This window comes from Labeo rohita, chromosome 20 (assembly GCF_022985175.1).
Source record: "Labeo rohita strain BAU-BD-2019 chromosome 20, IGBB_LRoh.1.0, whole genome shotgun sequence".
NCBI classification, from domain to species: Eukaryota; Metazoa; Chordata; class Actinopteri; order Cypriniformes; family Cyprinidae; genus Labeo; species Labeo rohita.
The window spans coordinates 14957741-14973336 of NC_066888.1; the positions used below are offsets into that span (position 1 = coordinate 14957741).

The 15596-nt window shown below is 34.0% G+C and overlaps 1 protein-coding gene across 7 annotated transcripts in view; it reads left to right on the plus strand.

The window, feature by feature from the left end:
- palld (palladin, cytoskeletal associated protein) overlaps window positions 1–15596 on the plus strand; it is a 107879-nt gene that overhangs the window by 60956 nt on the left and 31327 nt on the right. For 4 of the 7 annotated variants that reach the window (XM_051138300.1, XM_051138302.1, XM_051138303.1 and 1 more), the window contains one exon: window positions 2058–2093. The exons of 1 other annotated variant lie outside the window; for it this stretch is intronic. In XM_051138300.1, the coding sequence (XP_050994257.1) occupies window positions 2058–2093 (36 nt within the window). Of the gene's footprint in view, window positions 1–2057; window positions 2094–14726; window positions 14901–15596 lie in introns of those variants that run through there. 2 more of the 7 variants (XM_051138305.1, XM_051138306.1) reach the window with 2 other exon arrangements.

A 15596-nucleotide genomic window follows, 5' to 3' on the forward strand; every position in this document is an offset into this window, starting at 1 on the left:
TTTTCTCATTTATATCTCATGACTCATATTATTTTTTATTACTATGTTGCTTTTGGTGGAGTTTTTTCTTAAGTGTTTAATGTGAGTTTACTTGCATAAGCCACTTTTTAATGCAACTCATTATTAAATGGTTCACAGGTGTCCACTGTACATTAAATTTCATTTTTACAAGTAACCAAGTAACTAACATGTATAATTCACGAATAAATGGTTCAGCCTACAAAAAAGTTCACAGGTAATATTGATAATATTTCCCCCCCAAAATAAATATTATATGATATTTTCATCTTCATAAACAAAAGATGTTATTTTTTTTTAAATTGCTGTATAGCTTTGGATAAGCAACATAAAAATGACATGAGTCATGAGATATAAATGAGAAAACCACCCGTCAGTCTCGCTATAATAACCTATTTTTGGTGCATCATGAAATTAATCAGGAATCTGGTTTCGAGTAAAATAATAAGTATGAACAAATATATTTATTATGCATTCATAACATGTGAGTTAAAAATAACTCACTATTTGGCAGGTATTGCATTAAATCACCTTTTTCATGCAGTTATAACTGCTTATCAACAATGTACATTACCAGTCAAAAGTTTTTGAACAGTAAGATTTTTAATGTTTTTAAAGAAGTCTCTAATGCTCACCAAGCCTGCATTTATTTGATCCAAAGTACAGCAAAAACAGCTAAATATTTAAATATTTTAACTATTTAAAATATGTTTTCTGACTGAATATATTTTAAAATGTAATTTATTCCTGTGATGTCAAAGCTGAATTTTTAGCATCATTACTCCAGTCACATGATCCTTCAGAAATCATGAATGGAAAGTTCAGAAGACCAGAATTTATCTAAAATGGAAATCTTTTGTAACATTATTAATGTCTTTATCATCATCAATTTAAAACATTCTTGCTAAATAAAAGTATTAATTTCTATCACCCCCCCCAAAAAAAAATCAAGCATATAAAAATACAAATATTTTTATTTCAGATAAATGCTGATCTTTGTATCTTTCTATTCATCAAAGAATCCTAAAAAAATACTCAACTGTTTTAAATATTGATCATAATAATAATAATAAATGTTTATTGAACAGCAAATTAGCATATTAGATTGATTTCTGAAGGATCATGTGACACTGACGACTGGAGTAATGATGCTAAAATTTAGCTTTAATCACAGGAATAAATTATATTTGAAAATATATTCAAATAGAAAACAGTTATTTTAAATAGTAAAAATAATTCTAAATTGTACTGTTTTTGCTGTACTTTTGGATCAAATAAATGCAGGCTTGGTGAACAGAAGAGACTTTAAAAAAACATTAAAACTCTTACTGTTCAAAATGGTAGTGTATACTGCATTGCTAAACCTTTATAAACCCTATATAAAGTGGACCTTAATATAAACTGTTACCTATTATTGCACACTGTTTAGCAAAGTGAGGTCTAGTTGTAATGTTGTACACTAGTGGATGGCATTGCACCCAAAGCAACGTAACATTTAACATTTTAATCAACAGTTTTGGTCTACAGAAAAGTAAACAACTGTTATATGAGCTTTCATTCTGGCTGCAATCAAAGGATAAAACTGCAGATTCATAAACATGTGAATTGCAGCAACATAAAAGCAAAAGTGTCTCAGAGGGAGGGACTCTGTTGACTCTAGGCAGAGCCGGTCTTAGATATAAATGTACTTTAGCTCTGTAATCTTGTCTGGATTATGCGTGGCATTGAAGTTTGTGTGTGTGAATGTGACATTAGGCTCTTGTTTGAAAAGACTATTCAAGCTGTTTGTCTCTGTGGTTATTGACAGATCTCCGTTCGATTCAGGTGCCATTCCTTCTTTCCAACCCTGGAAAAGTAGCATGTGTGTATTTAGTGGGTGGATATTGGGAAGTCAATTGTGTGCATTCTAGTTAGTGTATACACAATAAATCATGTAAATCGAAAGCTTTGTCTACATGCTATACTGGGCATGTGCTAGTCCTTGTGGTTTTATCCGTGACTTTTCTCCATACATTTCCCCATTCGTTCTGTGATTCCAGATCAAATGAGCAAGCAGACGACCTCTCAAATGAAAGGTAAAACAAAGAATAGGTTGATGCAACCTGAGTGTGAATAACGCATATGTGCGTGGGTTTGACGGGCATGTAATAGCTATGAAAGGAAAATTGTTTCCTGTCATGGATAAAGTCCAAGTTGAGGTTTAAATGGCATGCCGTTTGGCAAAACACTGTCTTTGCTTGAGCTTCTGCAATTTATTGCCATAAAAAAGCTGCTTCCCCAAAAGATTTTCCACTGTACGTCACAAATCAACCGTTAGAAACAACACAACAGGGAGCAGGTAGTGAGAACCACCTCCCCCATCGAAAAAAAACACCACACAGTCACTTCACCTTGTCGTTTGGGTTGTAAAAACAGGAATTTCATAATTGTACAATTACCCAGGGGTCATTTCTGCATGCTGTGTGGCAGGTTATCGTCTCTCTGCATCCTCCAGGTACAACCAGACCTGAACCATGCCTTCTGACCCTCCGATCCCGTTTACACATTCCAGCTGATTTCCTCTGAATGTTCCCATAACTTGCTGTTCACATGAGTGCTTTGAATAAAATGATGGAGTGGGAATTTAAGGTCACGTTGTAGCTTCTGACATTTATCTTTACAGGTCCCCTGTGATCTGAATTCTCCTGTAGTTCAACTTTATTTCAGCGTTACGGTGATTTATCAATTACATCTGTGATTATGTTGTTTGCCGAATTGCCTTAAAGCAATTAGAGGACGAGTGGAAAGTATGAGTTTGCAGCTCTGGTCATGTTCTTCAGGGTAAACTAGTAAAAGGGTGATAAACTTCACATGGTCTCATGTTTCGTGTTTCAACGATGGGCCTTGGGCTTTTGCTGGCACAACAGTATTGTTTTGATACGATGCATGTCGTATAAAATAAACTCAGTCTGGTGCTTCCTACTAAAGTCTTTGTTTTGGAGCGATTGCTTGCTTGCAAATATGTTGTTCTTTTCCCAGCCTTTTCACCCATCATGTATCTAATCCACCTTGAACAGTTTACCTTAAAATTAACAGTTTGTCATAGTTACCTCACCCTCATGTCGTTCCAAACTGACTTCATTTCCTCCGTCCAACACAAAAGGTACATTTTTGAAACAACTTTAGCAACAATGTTTGATTCATGAACAAATTATTCTTTTGAGTCTATTTTTTTCAATAAATTAGTTTATTCAGTTCACAAAAATGTTATCATTTAGGAACAAAGATGATAGTGATTAAATTCAGTCTGTTTGTCATTTAAAGTTATTGTATGATTTCAAAGGTTTATATTATAGCACACAAGAGGCATCTTTTTTTAAACTGGAAAGCTCCAGTCCACATTATTGTTGGGAAATATGCTCCTTAGTCATATCCTCCTGTGATCAGCCTGTGAGATCGCTGATACACGATATTATCATGCTATTTTTTAATTATTTACTTGCTTAGTTTCATAGCCAGAGAGTGAACCACCTCCAGGGTAAGGCCAAAAGCAGCCTAATGTTAGCATCTTTTTAGTCAAGTTGCATGGATGTCATGTCATAAAATATTTTTAACATGACTGAATTTGTATTTAAGATGACAACACTTTAATAAAAACATTGCAAGTTACTAATAACACTGCTTAGATTTCCTCAGTTATTCAAACAGCAGCTAGAAAACGAGCAAAGAACATTTACACAAAGAACATCATCAGTGACTTCTAGTGCGAATATATGTGCTTTAAAACACACTCTATCACGCTATCTACACTGTACGATTAATACATCTCTTATATTTACATCACACTTCTACACTTCGCTGTTTATGATGAAAGAATTTACGATAAAGCAGAGTACTGTCACTCAACAACAAATCTCTGGTATTTCTGTGATGACTCATCTGAACGCCTCTGATTGGCCAATGATTGGTTTATAAACTCAACGGAATCGTGTGTGATTGGTCATAACGCGCTCTACACTGTAAAAACGCGTAAATGGGAATATGATCGAACAATTAAGTCCTAATATTAATTAAATATTAATATTAGCCTCATAATAATAATAATAATGATTATAATAATAATAATATTAGTCTTGATATCGTCAAAGATATCTTTTGACTATTGTTGATTCTGTGGGCACAGCCATAGTCCACATTTGTTGTAATTGCATAGAAGAAAAAAAAAAAGTTTTGTTTTTGTTCCACAAAAGAAATAAAGTCAGCAGGTTTGGAACAACATGAGGTAATATGATGACAGAATTGTCATTATGGGTGAACCATTTGTTAATTTTTCATAATTTGAAAACATGAACTTTCACCCAAATTTAACAGTTTTAAAGGAGAAGTTCACTTCCAGAACAAAAATGTGCAGATAATTTACTCACCCCCTTGTCATCCAAGATGTTCATGTCTTTCTTTCTTCAGTCGTAAAAAAATTATGTTTTTTGAGGAAAACATTTCTCTCCATATAGACCATTTCACTAGATGTAAACAACACTGGTCCAGAAGCACTTCCTGTTTTTTTGTTTTTTATTTTTTATTTTATTTCACATATACAAATACATCTTAAAGGTGCTAATGTAACATTTTCATCCAGTCAAATTATGTTGGTTGTATTTTTTGTGATGTTTGTGTAAAGTTAAAAAAAAAGAAACAGGAAGTGTATTGGGACCAGTATGTTTACATCTGACGAAATGGTCTATAGTGGACTTCTATGCTGCCCGCAAGTTTGAACTTTCAAAATGCAGTTTAAATGCAGCTCCAAAGGGATCTAAATGATCCCAGCTAGACAAGACGAGCATTTGAGGTTAAGAAGTATATAAATTTTCAATATTTTTAGAAAATAACCAATCGTTTCACTAGATATGAACCTTCTTCCTCTGGTGGGATCATTTAAAGCCATTTGAAGCTGCATTTAAACTGCGAGTTTAGTGGAAGTTCCTGAAATGTTCTCCTCAAAAAACATAATTTCTTTACGAATGAAGAAAGAAAGACATGAACATCTTGGATGACATTTTTGTTGTGGAAGTGAACTTTAAAACATTCAATGCATACATCATACAAATGATTGGAACTAATTTCGATTGGTGGAGCATTAGATGTGCTTGTTCATTGTTCTAACCAAGTGTTGAGTGAACATCCTTCATCATTTAACACCTTTGCACTGTTTCAGTTTGATGAACATGTTCAAATCACTTCACACTTGATCCCTTGTTCACTCTCCCTGGCTCTGACGCTACACCCTGCAGCGATACACGCCATACAGGAAACTGGGCAGTGTGTTTTGGCATACTTTGGTGACAGCAGGAGGGCCCTTGTGATATAGACAGGGCCCAATGTCATTCAGCACAGGAAAGGACAGAGAGATAGACAGAAACAGAGGAAAGTGTGAAGCAACAGAGTGTTTGGTGGGCGTCCACCTGCAGCCAGCCCAGAGGAAACGCTTTGTGGGTCAATTCTGAGGCATTATAAAAATTAAGCTTATAATGAAGGCACATTACTCAATTTGTGACATTTATCTGAACAGCTAAATCCCTGTTAGAGCCGAGGTTTTATATTCAGAGGAGCATCTGTGTAAGCGAGAGATGGTTGTGTGCACCTCTGATTTACGAGCTTGGTGGGCTGAAATCACAGGGGTTTTATGGGAACATGCTTCACAGTGTGTAAAGTCCATACCACACTGAAATGATAACACCTGGAGCTTGTAAAGAAACACAGAGACAGAAAGCGAGAAGACTGTCTGCATTATGCTTTAGGGTATACGTGCTGTCACGTATGTACATTTTCAGTATGTATTTTTGTGCTTATGATGAATTAAAGAAACACAGCAGGTGGTGTCTGATATCAGCTGTACAGGTTGATGAATGTGCGTGCTAACATAGTGAGACGTTTCAAAAAGCCCCTTTGAATTAAAGCTGGATTGTAATATATATTTATGCTGTAGGTTTGTGTGAGTGTGAGGGCTTTCTGAAAATCCTGTGTTTGAAGCTTTTTTTCAGTGGATCAAATTATTGTTAATTCTTCCTTCATGAGAACACAGGATATGTTTTTGTAAATGTACTGTCTGTTTGGTTTTGGATTCTGTTCTTGGCATCAGCATGGTAGTGGTTATACGATACTACCACACATAATATCTGAAAATTTTTGAGGAGTAAGGAAGCACCTAAAGTGTTCTGATACCAGTTGGCAAAGGCTATATACCACTAGGCGAGATAAGACATGACCGAAGGAAAACTGGTTAGCGTGCAAGGGGACTCTGGCTTAAATCCCAGCTTTATATATTACAAGGTTTCTTTTATCATTATTATTTATTTGAATCCAAAGAAATTAATACTTTATTCAACAAGGACATATTAAATTGATCAAAAATCACACTTTTGTCATATTGAAAAAATTGTTTCAAATAAAACTGTTAAACCTTCTATTCATCAAAGAATGCTGAAAAAGAAAATACTGAAAAAATATATTTAAAAAAATATTTTTTTTAAATATTATGCAGATTTGATGATTCTAATTAGTAGACAACGATGATGTGATTCTGAGGACTCAAGTAATTGCTTCTGAAAATTTAGCTTTGCCATCCCAGGATTAAATTACATTTTAAAATAACTGTTTTCTATTTGAATTTGTTTTAAATTCTAATAATATTACTGCTTTTCATATATATAGTAGTCAACATTTGAAGTGGATCAAAACCTTTCATCAAAGTTGTCCTAAAACCAAAACAATACCTGTTCTTGTCTTAGGACAACTTTGATTAACTTATTTGCACCACCAGTCAAAAGTTTTTGAACAGTAAGATTTAAAATGTTTTTTAAAGAAGTCTCTTCTGCTCACCAAGCCTGCATTTATTTGAACAAAAGTACAGCAAAAACAGTAAAATTTTTAAATATTTTTACTATTTAAAATAGTTGTTTTTATTTGAATATACTTTAAAATGTAAGTTATTCCTGTGATTTCAAAGCTGATTTTCATTACTTCAGTCACATGATTCTTTATAAATCCTTCAAAAATTTTGATGAAAACAGCTGAGTAAAATTTTTAAGGTTTCTTTGATGAATAGTAAGTTCAGAAGAACAGAAGGAGCAGAAGGAAGCCTCTTCTAAAGCTGACTTACAAGAAAGCCTGCAAACAGGGGGCCAGTTGCATAAAAGGTTTAGACTAGTCTTAAAAAGTTAGTCAGCTATTTTTTCTTTAAGACTGGTAATAATTTATTTAAAAACAGTTACAGAAAAATGTAAATTATTCTAAGCTGAATCCAAAAAATAATAATGATTATCCTTTGGTTAACTGCTAGTTAGTCAGACTAATAGTTAAGACACTGTCTTAACATTGAGGCTAAGTTTATGCAACTGGCCCCAGTTGTGGAAGGTGGAGAAGCACCATGTGTCTAACATCAAGCAGCTCCATGATGTCATAGAGGATTTGAAGAGGATCCCAGCAATAACGTGTGCGGCTCTGGTGAATTCCATGCGCAGAATGATTAAGGCAATGCTAGATAACAATGGTTTGACACAAAATACTGACACTTTGGACACAGTTTTGACAAGTTCACTTAGGGTGTACTCACTTTTGTTGCCAGCTGTTTTGATAATAATGGCTGTATGTGGAGTTATTTTTAGGGGACAGTATATACACTGCTATACAAGCTGCACATTGACTACTCTAAAATATATCCTAGTTTCATTTCCATAGTATTGTCCCCTGAGAAGATATACTAAAATGATTGCTGAAATGTGAGGGGTGTACTTATATTTGTGAGATATTGTATATATATATATATATATCCTCTAAATCCATCTGATGTATTTCTTTAAAATGAGCATTTCTTTCTGGCTACTTTGTATAGTTTTCTATGTAAGTACTGGTACTTCTGATTGGGCTGAGGCTGGAATTTAGTGAGTTTAAAGTAAAAGTATTTGATGGACGTATACTATGTGTCAGGAGCATTCACTCAGTATCATTGTCTCAATTCTGACCAAGATAGCTTTTAGCTGGTTTTGCATCTGAACTCTTCATATATACATTGTCAAAGTAAAAATCTTAACCAACCACATATTTGAAGTCTAACAAGTACATTTTTGCCTAAAAAACTTTTAAAACTACATTCCGTGTAGTTTTCCAAATCGCTAACGGAGTGATACAAACGGTGAAACTGTTGGAGTTCCAGTATCACTAGAATATCACACTCCTCTTAGCCAATCAGATTCAAGAACCAAAAAGAACTGTTGTATATACAATTCTATTGTGAGGTGGTTTTGAGATTTGAGAAATATAAGATATATTACTCTTACGCCATGTTACTCTTATGAGCTTTCAGATCAAACATCAATGACAGTGAATCATTTTTTGCAAGTTTTATTTTTTGTATCAGTGTTTTAGCGATGTATGAAGAGGTGAGCGGTACAGCAAGCCCGTTTACATACTTCCAGGAAGTAAAAGGTGTCGTCTCCTGTCAGAGCCACACCAAAGTCAGCCAGACAGACAATAATCCTTCACTTCCCTTGACAAAAGGACCAGCCTGTGATGTATAAATGCACCATATTGGCTCAGGGGTCATGACCTGATGAGCCAGAATTCCACACCCTACTTCATCAGATGTCTGTGAGCCAGACAGACATAAAATGTCTCATATGAAGTCTCTTTGAAGTAAATGCTGCAATAATTTCCCTCCTTATTCATTATGTGTTTATATTTAACCAGTTACTCACCGAAACAGTGAGGTTTTTGTTTATTCTGGATTAGTGGATCGCCATGGTGGCAAAAGTAGATGAGAGAAAGAGAGACCGTGATAAAGAGCGAGACAGAGAGGATAACAGATGAGAAAGGAAGTCTTTAATCCTCGCTGAAGTGCTTGTATTGCTATCTTCGTGCCGACTGCATTGCTGCCATACCGCACCGCCTGCCACAAACCTCCGTGAGCCACAGCGGGGTTGTTGTCATGGACACTAGAGACAACTGCAGCAAACTGAGGCCTGTTCTCAAACAATCTGGTTGCATTTCAGTGAGCTCTGTTATACTTGACCGCAACCACACCAGCTTTCTCTCAAACTCATGGGGTTTTTAGTTTCAGATGTCGTGCTTGATTTTACAGTGCTGATGTGGTTATTGTGGCAGTATGTCTGTTTTATTCGGATCAATTTAGCTCCAGTGAGGAGGTCTAATAGCTTGAAAAACCTAACTTAGTTGCTCTGTATTTTACCATTTCAGTCAGGTTCTCCAGTCGGTTTTTCAGCTCAAATCGTCACGCTAGTGAACACAGATAAAGCTTTAGCACTGAGGTCACGGTGTACTGCTAAAACCATGGCCAGCATTACGGTTAAATCCGCTGCGTGCTGGTCAGCCGGTTGCATTTCTGGCGTGTGACTCAGCGCTGTTTCTCAAAGCTGGTTTGTTTATGAGGTGTTGCTCGTAAAGACCCAAATGGTGTATTAACAATCATTTTCTTGCACAGGCGTTGCGTGTGGTTTAGAAGCACATCCAAAAGAAAACAAGCATATAGAAGACGCATTCTACAGGAAAATTCAATTTAAACGCTACAAAAAATGGTTTATTGCAGACAGATTTTGTTGAGTGATACAGCCCGCCAAACATTTTCCTATTATTCTTGCACCTCTCGTGGATAAAATGCACAAATAGTTTTTCTTTTCAGACTCGTGAGCCTCAGTTTTAGAAATTAACTCAGAGTTTCCACTGTGGACTGTGACTTTTATTTTGTGTTTATTTATATATGATACGATTGAGGCTTATAAAAATACTGTAGATAATTGCTAATTGGCAAGGGAGGTAATTGGTAAGTAGTCTGAAAGTAGGTACAATGCCGTTCAAAAGTTTAAGGTTGTAAGATTTTTTATTGTTTTTAGAAAGAAGTCTCTTATGCTCATGAAGGCTGTATTTATTTAATAAAAAATACAGTATATTTTGAAATATTATTAATTTATTTGCTTATTAATTAATTTTGTTTAATATACACTGTTGTTCAAAAGTTTGTGAACAGCAAGATTTTTAATGCTTTTTTAAAGAAGTCTCTTATAAAGATGCATTTATTTGATCAAAAATACAGGAAAAATGTGAAATATTATTACAATGTAAAATAACATTTTTCCATTTTAATATACATTAAAACCTAATTTATTCCAGTGAGCAAAGCTACATTTTCTAATATGCTGATTTATTATCAATGTTGGAAACAGTTGTGCTACTTAATATATTTTGGAACCTGTGATATATATATATATATATATATATACATATATATATATATGTATATATATATATATATATATATATATATTAGAATTCTTTGATAAATAAGAAATGAAAAAGAACAGCATTTATTTAAAATAGAAATCTTTTCTATAACTTATTTTTTTTCAGTCAGGTTCTTTTTTTTTTTTTTAAAGAAATTAATTTTTTTTTTATTAAGGATGTGTTAAACTTATAAAAGGTGATGGGCAAAGACTTATATTGTTAGAAAGGATGTATATTTAGAAGAAAATGCTGTTCTTTTTAACTTTTTATTTAGCAAAAAATCCTGAAAAAAGTATCACAGGTTCCAAAAAATATTTGCCAGCACAACTGTTGCCAACATTGATAATTCTAATAATAAATCCGCATATTAGAATGATTTCTGAAGGATCATGTCACACTTAAGACTGGAGTAATGGCTGATGAAAATTCAGCTTTGCATCACAGGAATAAATTATATTATAAAGTATATTAAAATAGAAACCATTATTTTATGTTGTAATAACTTTTCGCAATATTACTGTTTTTTGCTGTATTTTTGATCAAATAAATGCTGAGCATAGAGATCCCAAACTTTTGAACGTCATTGTATTTAAAGTATAATTTATTTCTGTGATAATTCAGCAAAGCTTTATTTCAATCTTCAGTCTCACATGAGCCTTCAGAAAGCATTCTAATTTGCTGAGTTGGTGCTCAAAAAACATTTCTTATAGTTATCGATGTAGAAAATAATTATGCTGCTTAATACTTTTGTGGAAACTGTGTTCCTGATTTTTTCTGTATACGCTGGTGAATAAAAAATAATTCAAAAGAACAGCATTTATTTGAGATATAAATCTTTTGTAACATTATACGCTTCTTTAGTGTCACTTTTGATCAATTTAATACATCCTTTCAAAACAGAACTATTCATTCCTGGCCTGAAAGTAGGTATTGCTGATACTTAAATGTGATTCTAATATAAAAATACACATTTTAATGACCCCAGCGTGAAAAAGGCTAACAAATTGATCATAGTTAACTTGCAGAGTAAAAACATTAGCTTTGTTTTTGACCAATTCAGCCAGTTTACTTTAGCATGATTGAGCAGCACAGTGTGGCCAAGAAGTCCGGAGTGAAGACAAACACTATCGACTATGTGCAGTCCTTATAAGGAAACCGGGGGGGGGATGCGGGATTGGCTGGGGAATCGAAGGCCCGGCGTTGTATTGGTTAGTGGTGTTAAAGTGACCCACTGGGAATAGAGCGGCTTTCCAAATATGGAAGAGAGACTCCAGAACAGGCCATCTCAATAAAAAAATCTTACTGGAAGACCGGAGAAAGAGAGAAAAAGTGAAAGAGAGAAGCAAAAGCGGTTTAAGACTAGAGAAACGAGTCATTTAGAAATTATGAACCAGATGCTGGTTTGGAAATACAGAGTGGGAGTTTACATTCATAGATAAAAAGACTATTTTTAAAGAGGCCTGATGTAAAACAGAAAAGATTTAGTTAGAAATAGTTCACCCATAAAAGAAAATCAATTTACTCACCCTCATGTTATTCCAAAAATGTGACTGATATTAGCAGATCTCGAAAGATAGTACATTTCGTTATTTTCCTCAAAATTCACTGGATTTCAAAACAACATTACTAAACAACTATTTAAGTGTATGACTGAGTAGTACACTTGGGTGCTGACAGGATGGAAAGTTAGTCTTAACTGATGGTCTGGTCAAGAGCTTAAAGGTCTTTATGTCTGGACAGTGGACAGAGATGTTTGGCATATGAGATAGTATAGATAGTGTTCGGGAGAAAAGAGACACACACTATCTATGACACATTCTCACAGTCTCAGGCACTCTGGGAATTGCATTGTTTGCAGATGGGTTATATAGGATTATTGTGGGCAGCTTGACAGTTAAAGGTGAAGTGTCTAATTCTAAAATTCAAACCTTCAAACCTGTTGGACTTTCTTCTGTGGGACATAAAAGATATTTTGAGAAATGTTAATCAGCACCAAAACAGTTTGGTTACAGGATCAGCAGAAGAAGAAAACCATACAGTATCAGAACAACATGAGACAGAATATTCATTTTTAGTGAACTTCATATGCTTTTAAATACTTTTCAGTTGTTTGCTTGATGGCTATTGTCCTGATTGACACCAGCAGATATCGACTTGCTATTTACTGGCTACTATGAGTCATTCCCGAAGATTAGCGTGAGCGCTAAACAGACGTTCCCCTCTGGCAGCTGTAGGAGCGAGTCATGGGGGCGACTCATCTGCGCCCCGACACAAGCACACATGCGGGCCAAGAGAGGAACATAGAAGAATACACAACACTACTTAAAATAGCCATTACACACCCAGAGAGAAATGATAACTGCACCGATACTCCCATTAGTCTAAAATAAGTCCGAATGCGTTCACGCGTACACAAATAACACAGCAGAACACAATTGTCAAGCACAGAAAATGAACTGGTGGAATGGAAAATGTTCCAGAACATTTTATCTATTGCAGATGTAGAAATTATCCAATGTAGAATTGTCAGTAATCTGTGTCTACAGTGCAAGATATACAGATTTATCTGAATAAACAACCTTAGATGGAAACAATTGTTTGAAATTCAAACAAAAAGACTGACTGGTGGGAAAATGTAAGCCTTGTAGATGATCAAAGATTAAAATAACAACACTAATTACAAGGTTTAGACAGCGTATTTGTTCTTTACCTCAGCATTGTTTAATTTGAAGTGTATAACAAAAATGTCATGTGAAATTATGAAATATTTACTTCTAGTCTTCCCATTGTGTGCGTGTTCAGTTTACATGCTTTAGAGGATGTTTTTAAAACAACTCATATCTTTTCCAAGAGCGAGACGTTATCTAGATTTGAAGCTTTAAACAGCGGAGGAATAACCCTAGGCAAGCACATGGATTAGGAGTGATGTAAGTAGCTTAAATTTCACTCTTCTGGATGCTTTATATAAAACAATCTGGATTTATTTTCTTATAATGTGCTACATGGTGACACAAATAGTTTCTGTTTTGTTATTTATAGCTGGTTTTGTGCATATAAATGTCTGTCTGTAAGACTACTGATTAAAATGAGATTTATACATGGCCACCCCCTCCTGAAGTGACTGTAGAAGCCTCTGTGTGTGTAAAAATATAAAAGATTTACAGGACATAACAATACATTTGATTAAGTATTGAATACTTAATGGCAAACAGCAGATTCTCCTTTTTTATTTCATATTCACTACCAGTCAAAAGTTTTTGAACAGTAAGATTTTTAATGTTTTTTAATGTCTTCTGCTCAACAAGCTTGCATTTATTTGATCCAAAGTACAGCTGAAACAGTAAAACTTTGAAATATTTTTACTATATAAAATAACTGCTTTCTATTTGAATATATTTTAAAATGTAATTTATTCCTGTGGTCAAAACTAAATTTTCAGCATCATTACTCCAGTCTTCAGTGTCACATGATCCTTCAGAAATCATTCTAATATGCTGATTTGCTGTTCAAGAAACATTTCTGATTATTAATAATATTTAAATCAGTTAAGTACATTTTTCAGGATTCTTTGATGAATGGAAAGATCCAAAGATCAGCATTTATTTGAAATAAAAAGCTTTTGTAACATACCCTATACCATTCAAAAGCTTGGAGTGAGTATTTTTTTTTTTCTTTTGTGGAAAATTAATACTTTTATTTAGCAAGGATACTTTAAATTGAACAAAAGTGATGATAAAGACATTTATAATGTTACAAAATATATCTATATCTATTTCAGATAAATGCTGTTCTTCTGAACTTTCTACTATTCAGAAAAGATCTACTCAGCTGTTTTCAACATAATAATAATAATAATAATAATAATAAATGTTTTTTGAGCAGCAAATCAGAATATTAGGGGATGTGACTGGAGTAATGATGCTGAAAAGAAACAGAAATAAATTATATTTTAAAATATATTCAAATAGAAAACTGTCATTTTAAATAGTAAAACTATATTTCATAAGTTTACTGTTTTTGCTGCACTTTGGATCAAATAAATGCAGGCTTAATGTTTCTTTAAAAGCATTAAAAATCTTACTGTTCACAAACTTTTGACTGGTAGTGTGTAACATCCACAGAAATTTATTTTAGTTTACACTTGTTTTCAATTTTATTTGTTGCTGTTTTACAAAATATGTATTATTTTTTTGTTTTTTGATTAACATCTCTCAGCACTAAAACTCCCCATCATTTAGTTAGTTTGCGCTGTCGAATGTTAAAGAACTATAAAACCTGTCCTAGCTCAAATAATATATTTTAAAAAATAACACGAATATTATACACATTTTTACATTATACCTGCGCTTAAATAAAGTTGAGCATGGGGACTTTTATTGTGGAAGTTGTTAAGTTGCAAGACTCTTATTGTGTCAGTGCAGCACGCAGACTGCCGTCAGTGAGTCAGAGCAGACCGCTACAGCGAGACGTCGCGTCATTCAACGCGTGTCTGCGCGTTCAATATAAAGACGAGCAGCTGAGTGAGCGCCGCAGTCCTCACACACTCTCACACACACTCCTGTAAGGAATTACCTACTTGCGGCGGGAATAACTTTAACAAGGTGAAAAACAAGGTACAAACTTTTTCCTCTGTATTTAGACTAACTTTGATGGGTGAATGTAGGTCATTTTTATTAATAAGTAACTTTGTTCTGTTTATTGATGCAAATCTGATACATCTGAGAGAACACGTTGAAATGTAACCATTTAACACTTAATGTTTAGTCATGGAGTTTTTTGTGCATTATCTTGTTATTGTGCAGACTTTTTGTCTTTTTTTGAATATTTAGGGTAGAAATGTTATACATGCAACAGAAATTAATTGTGAAAAAAGTTATGAATCAAAGTTGACAACAAAAGAAAAAAACGTAAGAGAGAGAAAACATCTAATGTACTGATGTGATGCGTGTAAATACAGTATATGATGATTAAAAAATATAATAAAGTGATGTACTTGAAAACAAAAGCAATAGAATAAATTTAGAGGTACAGAAAACAAATCAGAAATGCTCCGCTCAGTAAAAATATTGCTGGTCAGCAGAGTTTTGCACAGGGATTTGGCAAGAAAAGTAGGTTATTCAAACTCAAAGTCTCCAAAATATCTGGAAAACATGTTATGTTAGTGGCTTTGTCTTAAACGGTTGAATGTTAAGCACTTTAATGTGTGTATGGGTTGGCACTTCACTCAAAGCGGCAGTAACACCATTAATTGATGGTTTGGATATTGAAGTTTTGGTTCGTAAAGGCCATTGTACTAACCGTTTTATTGC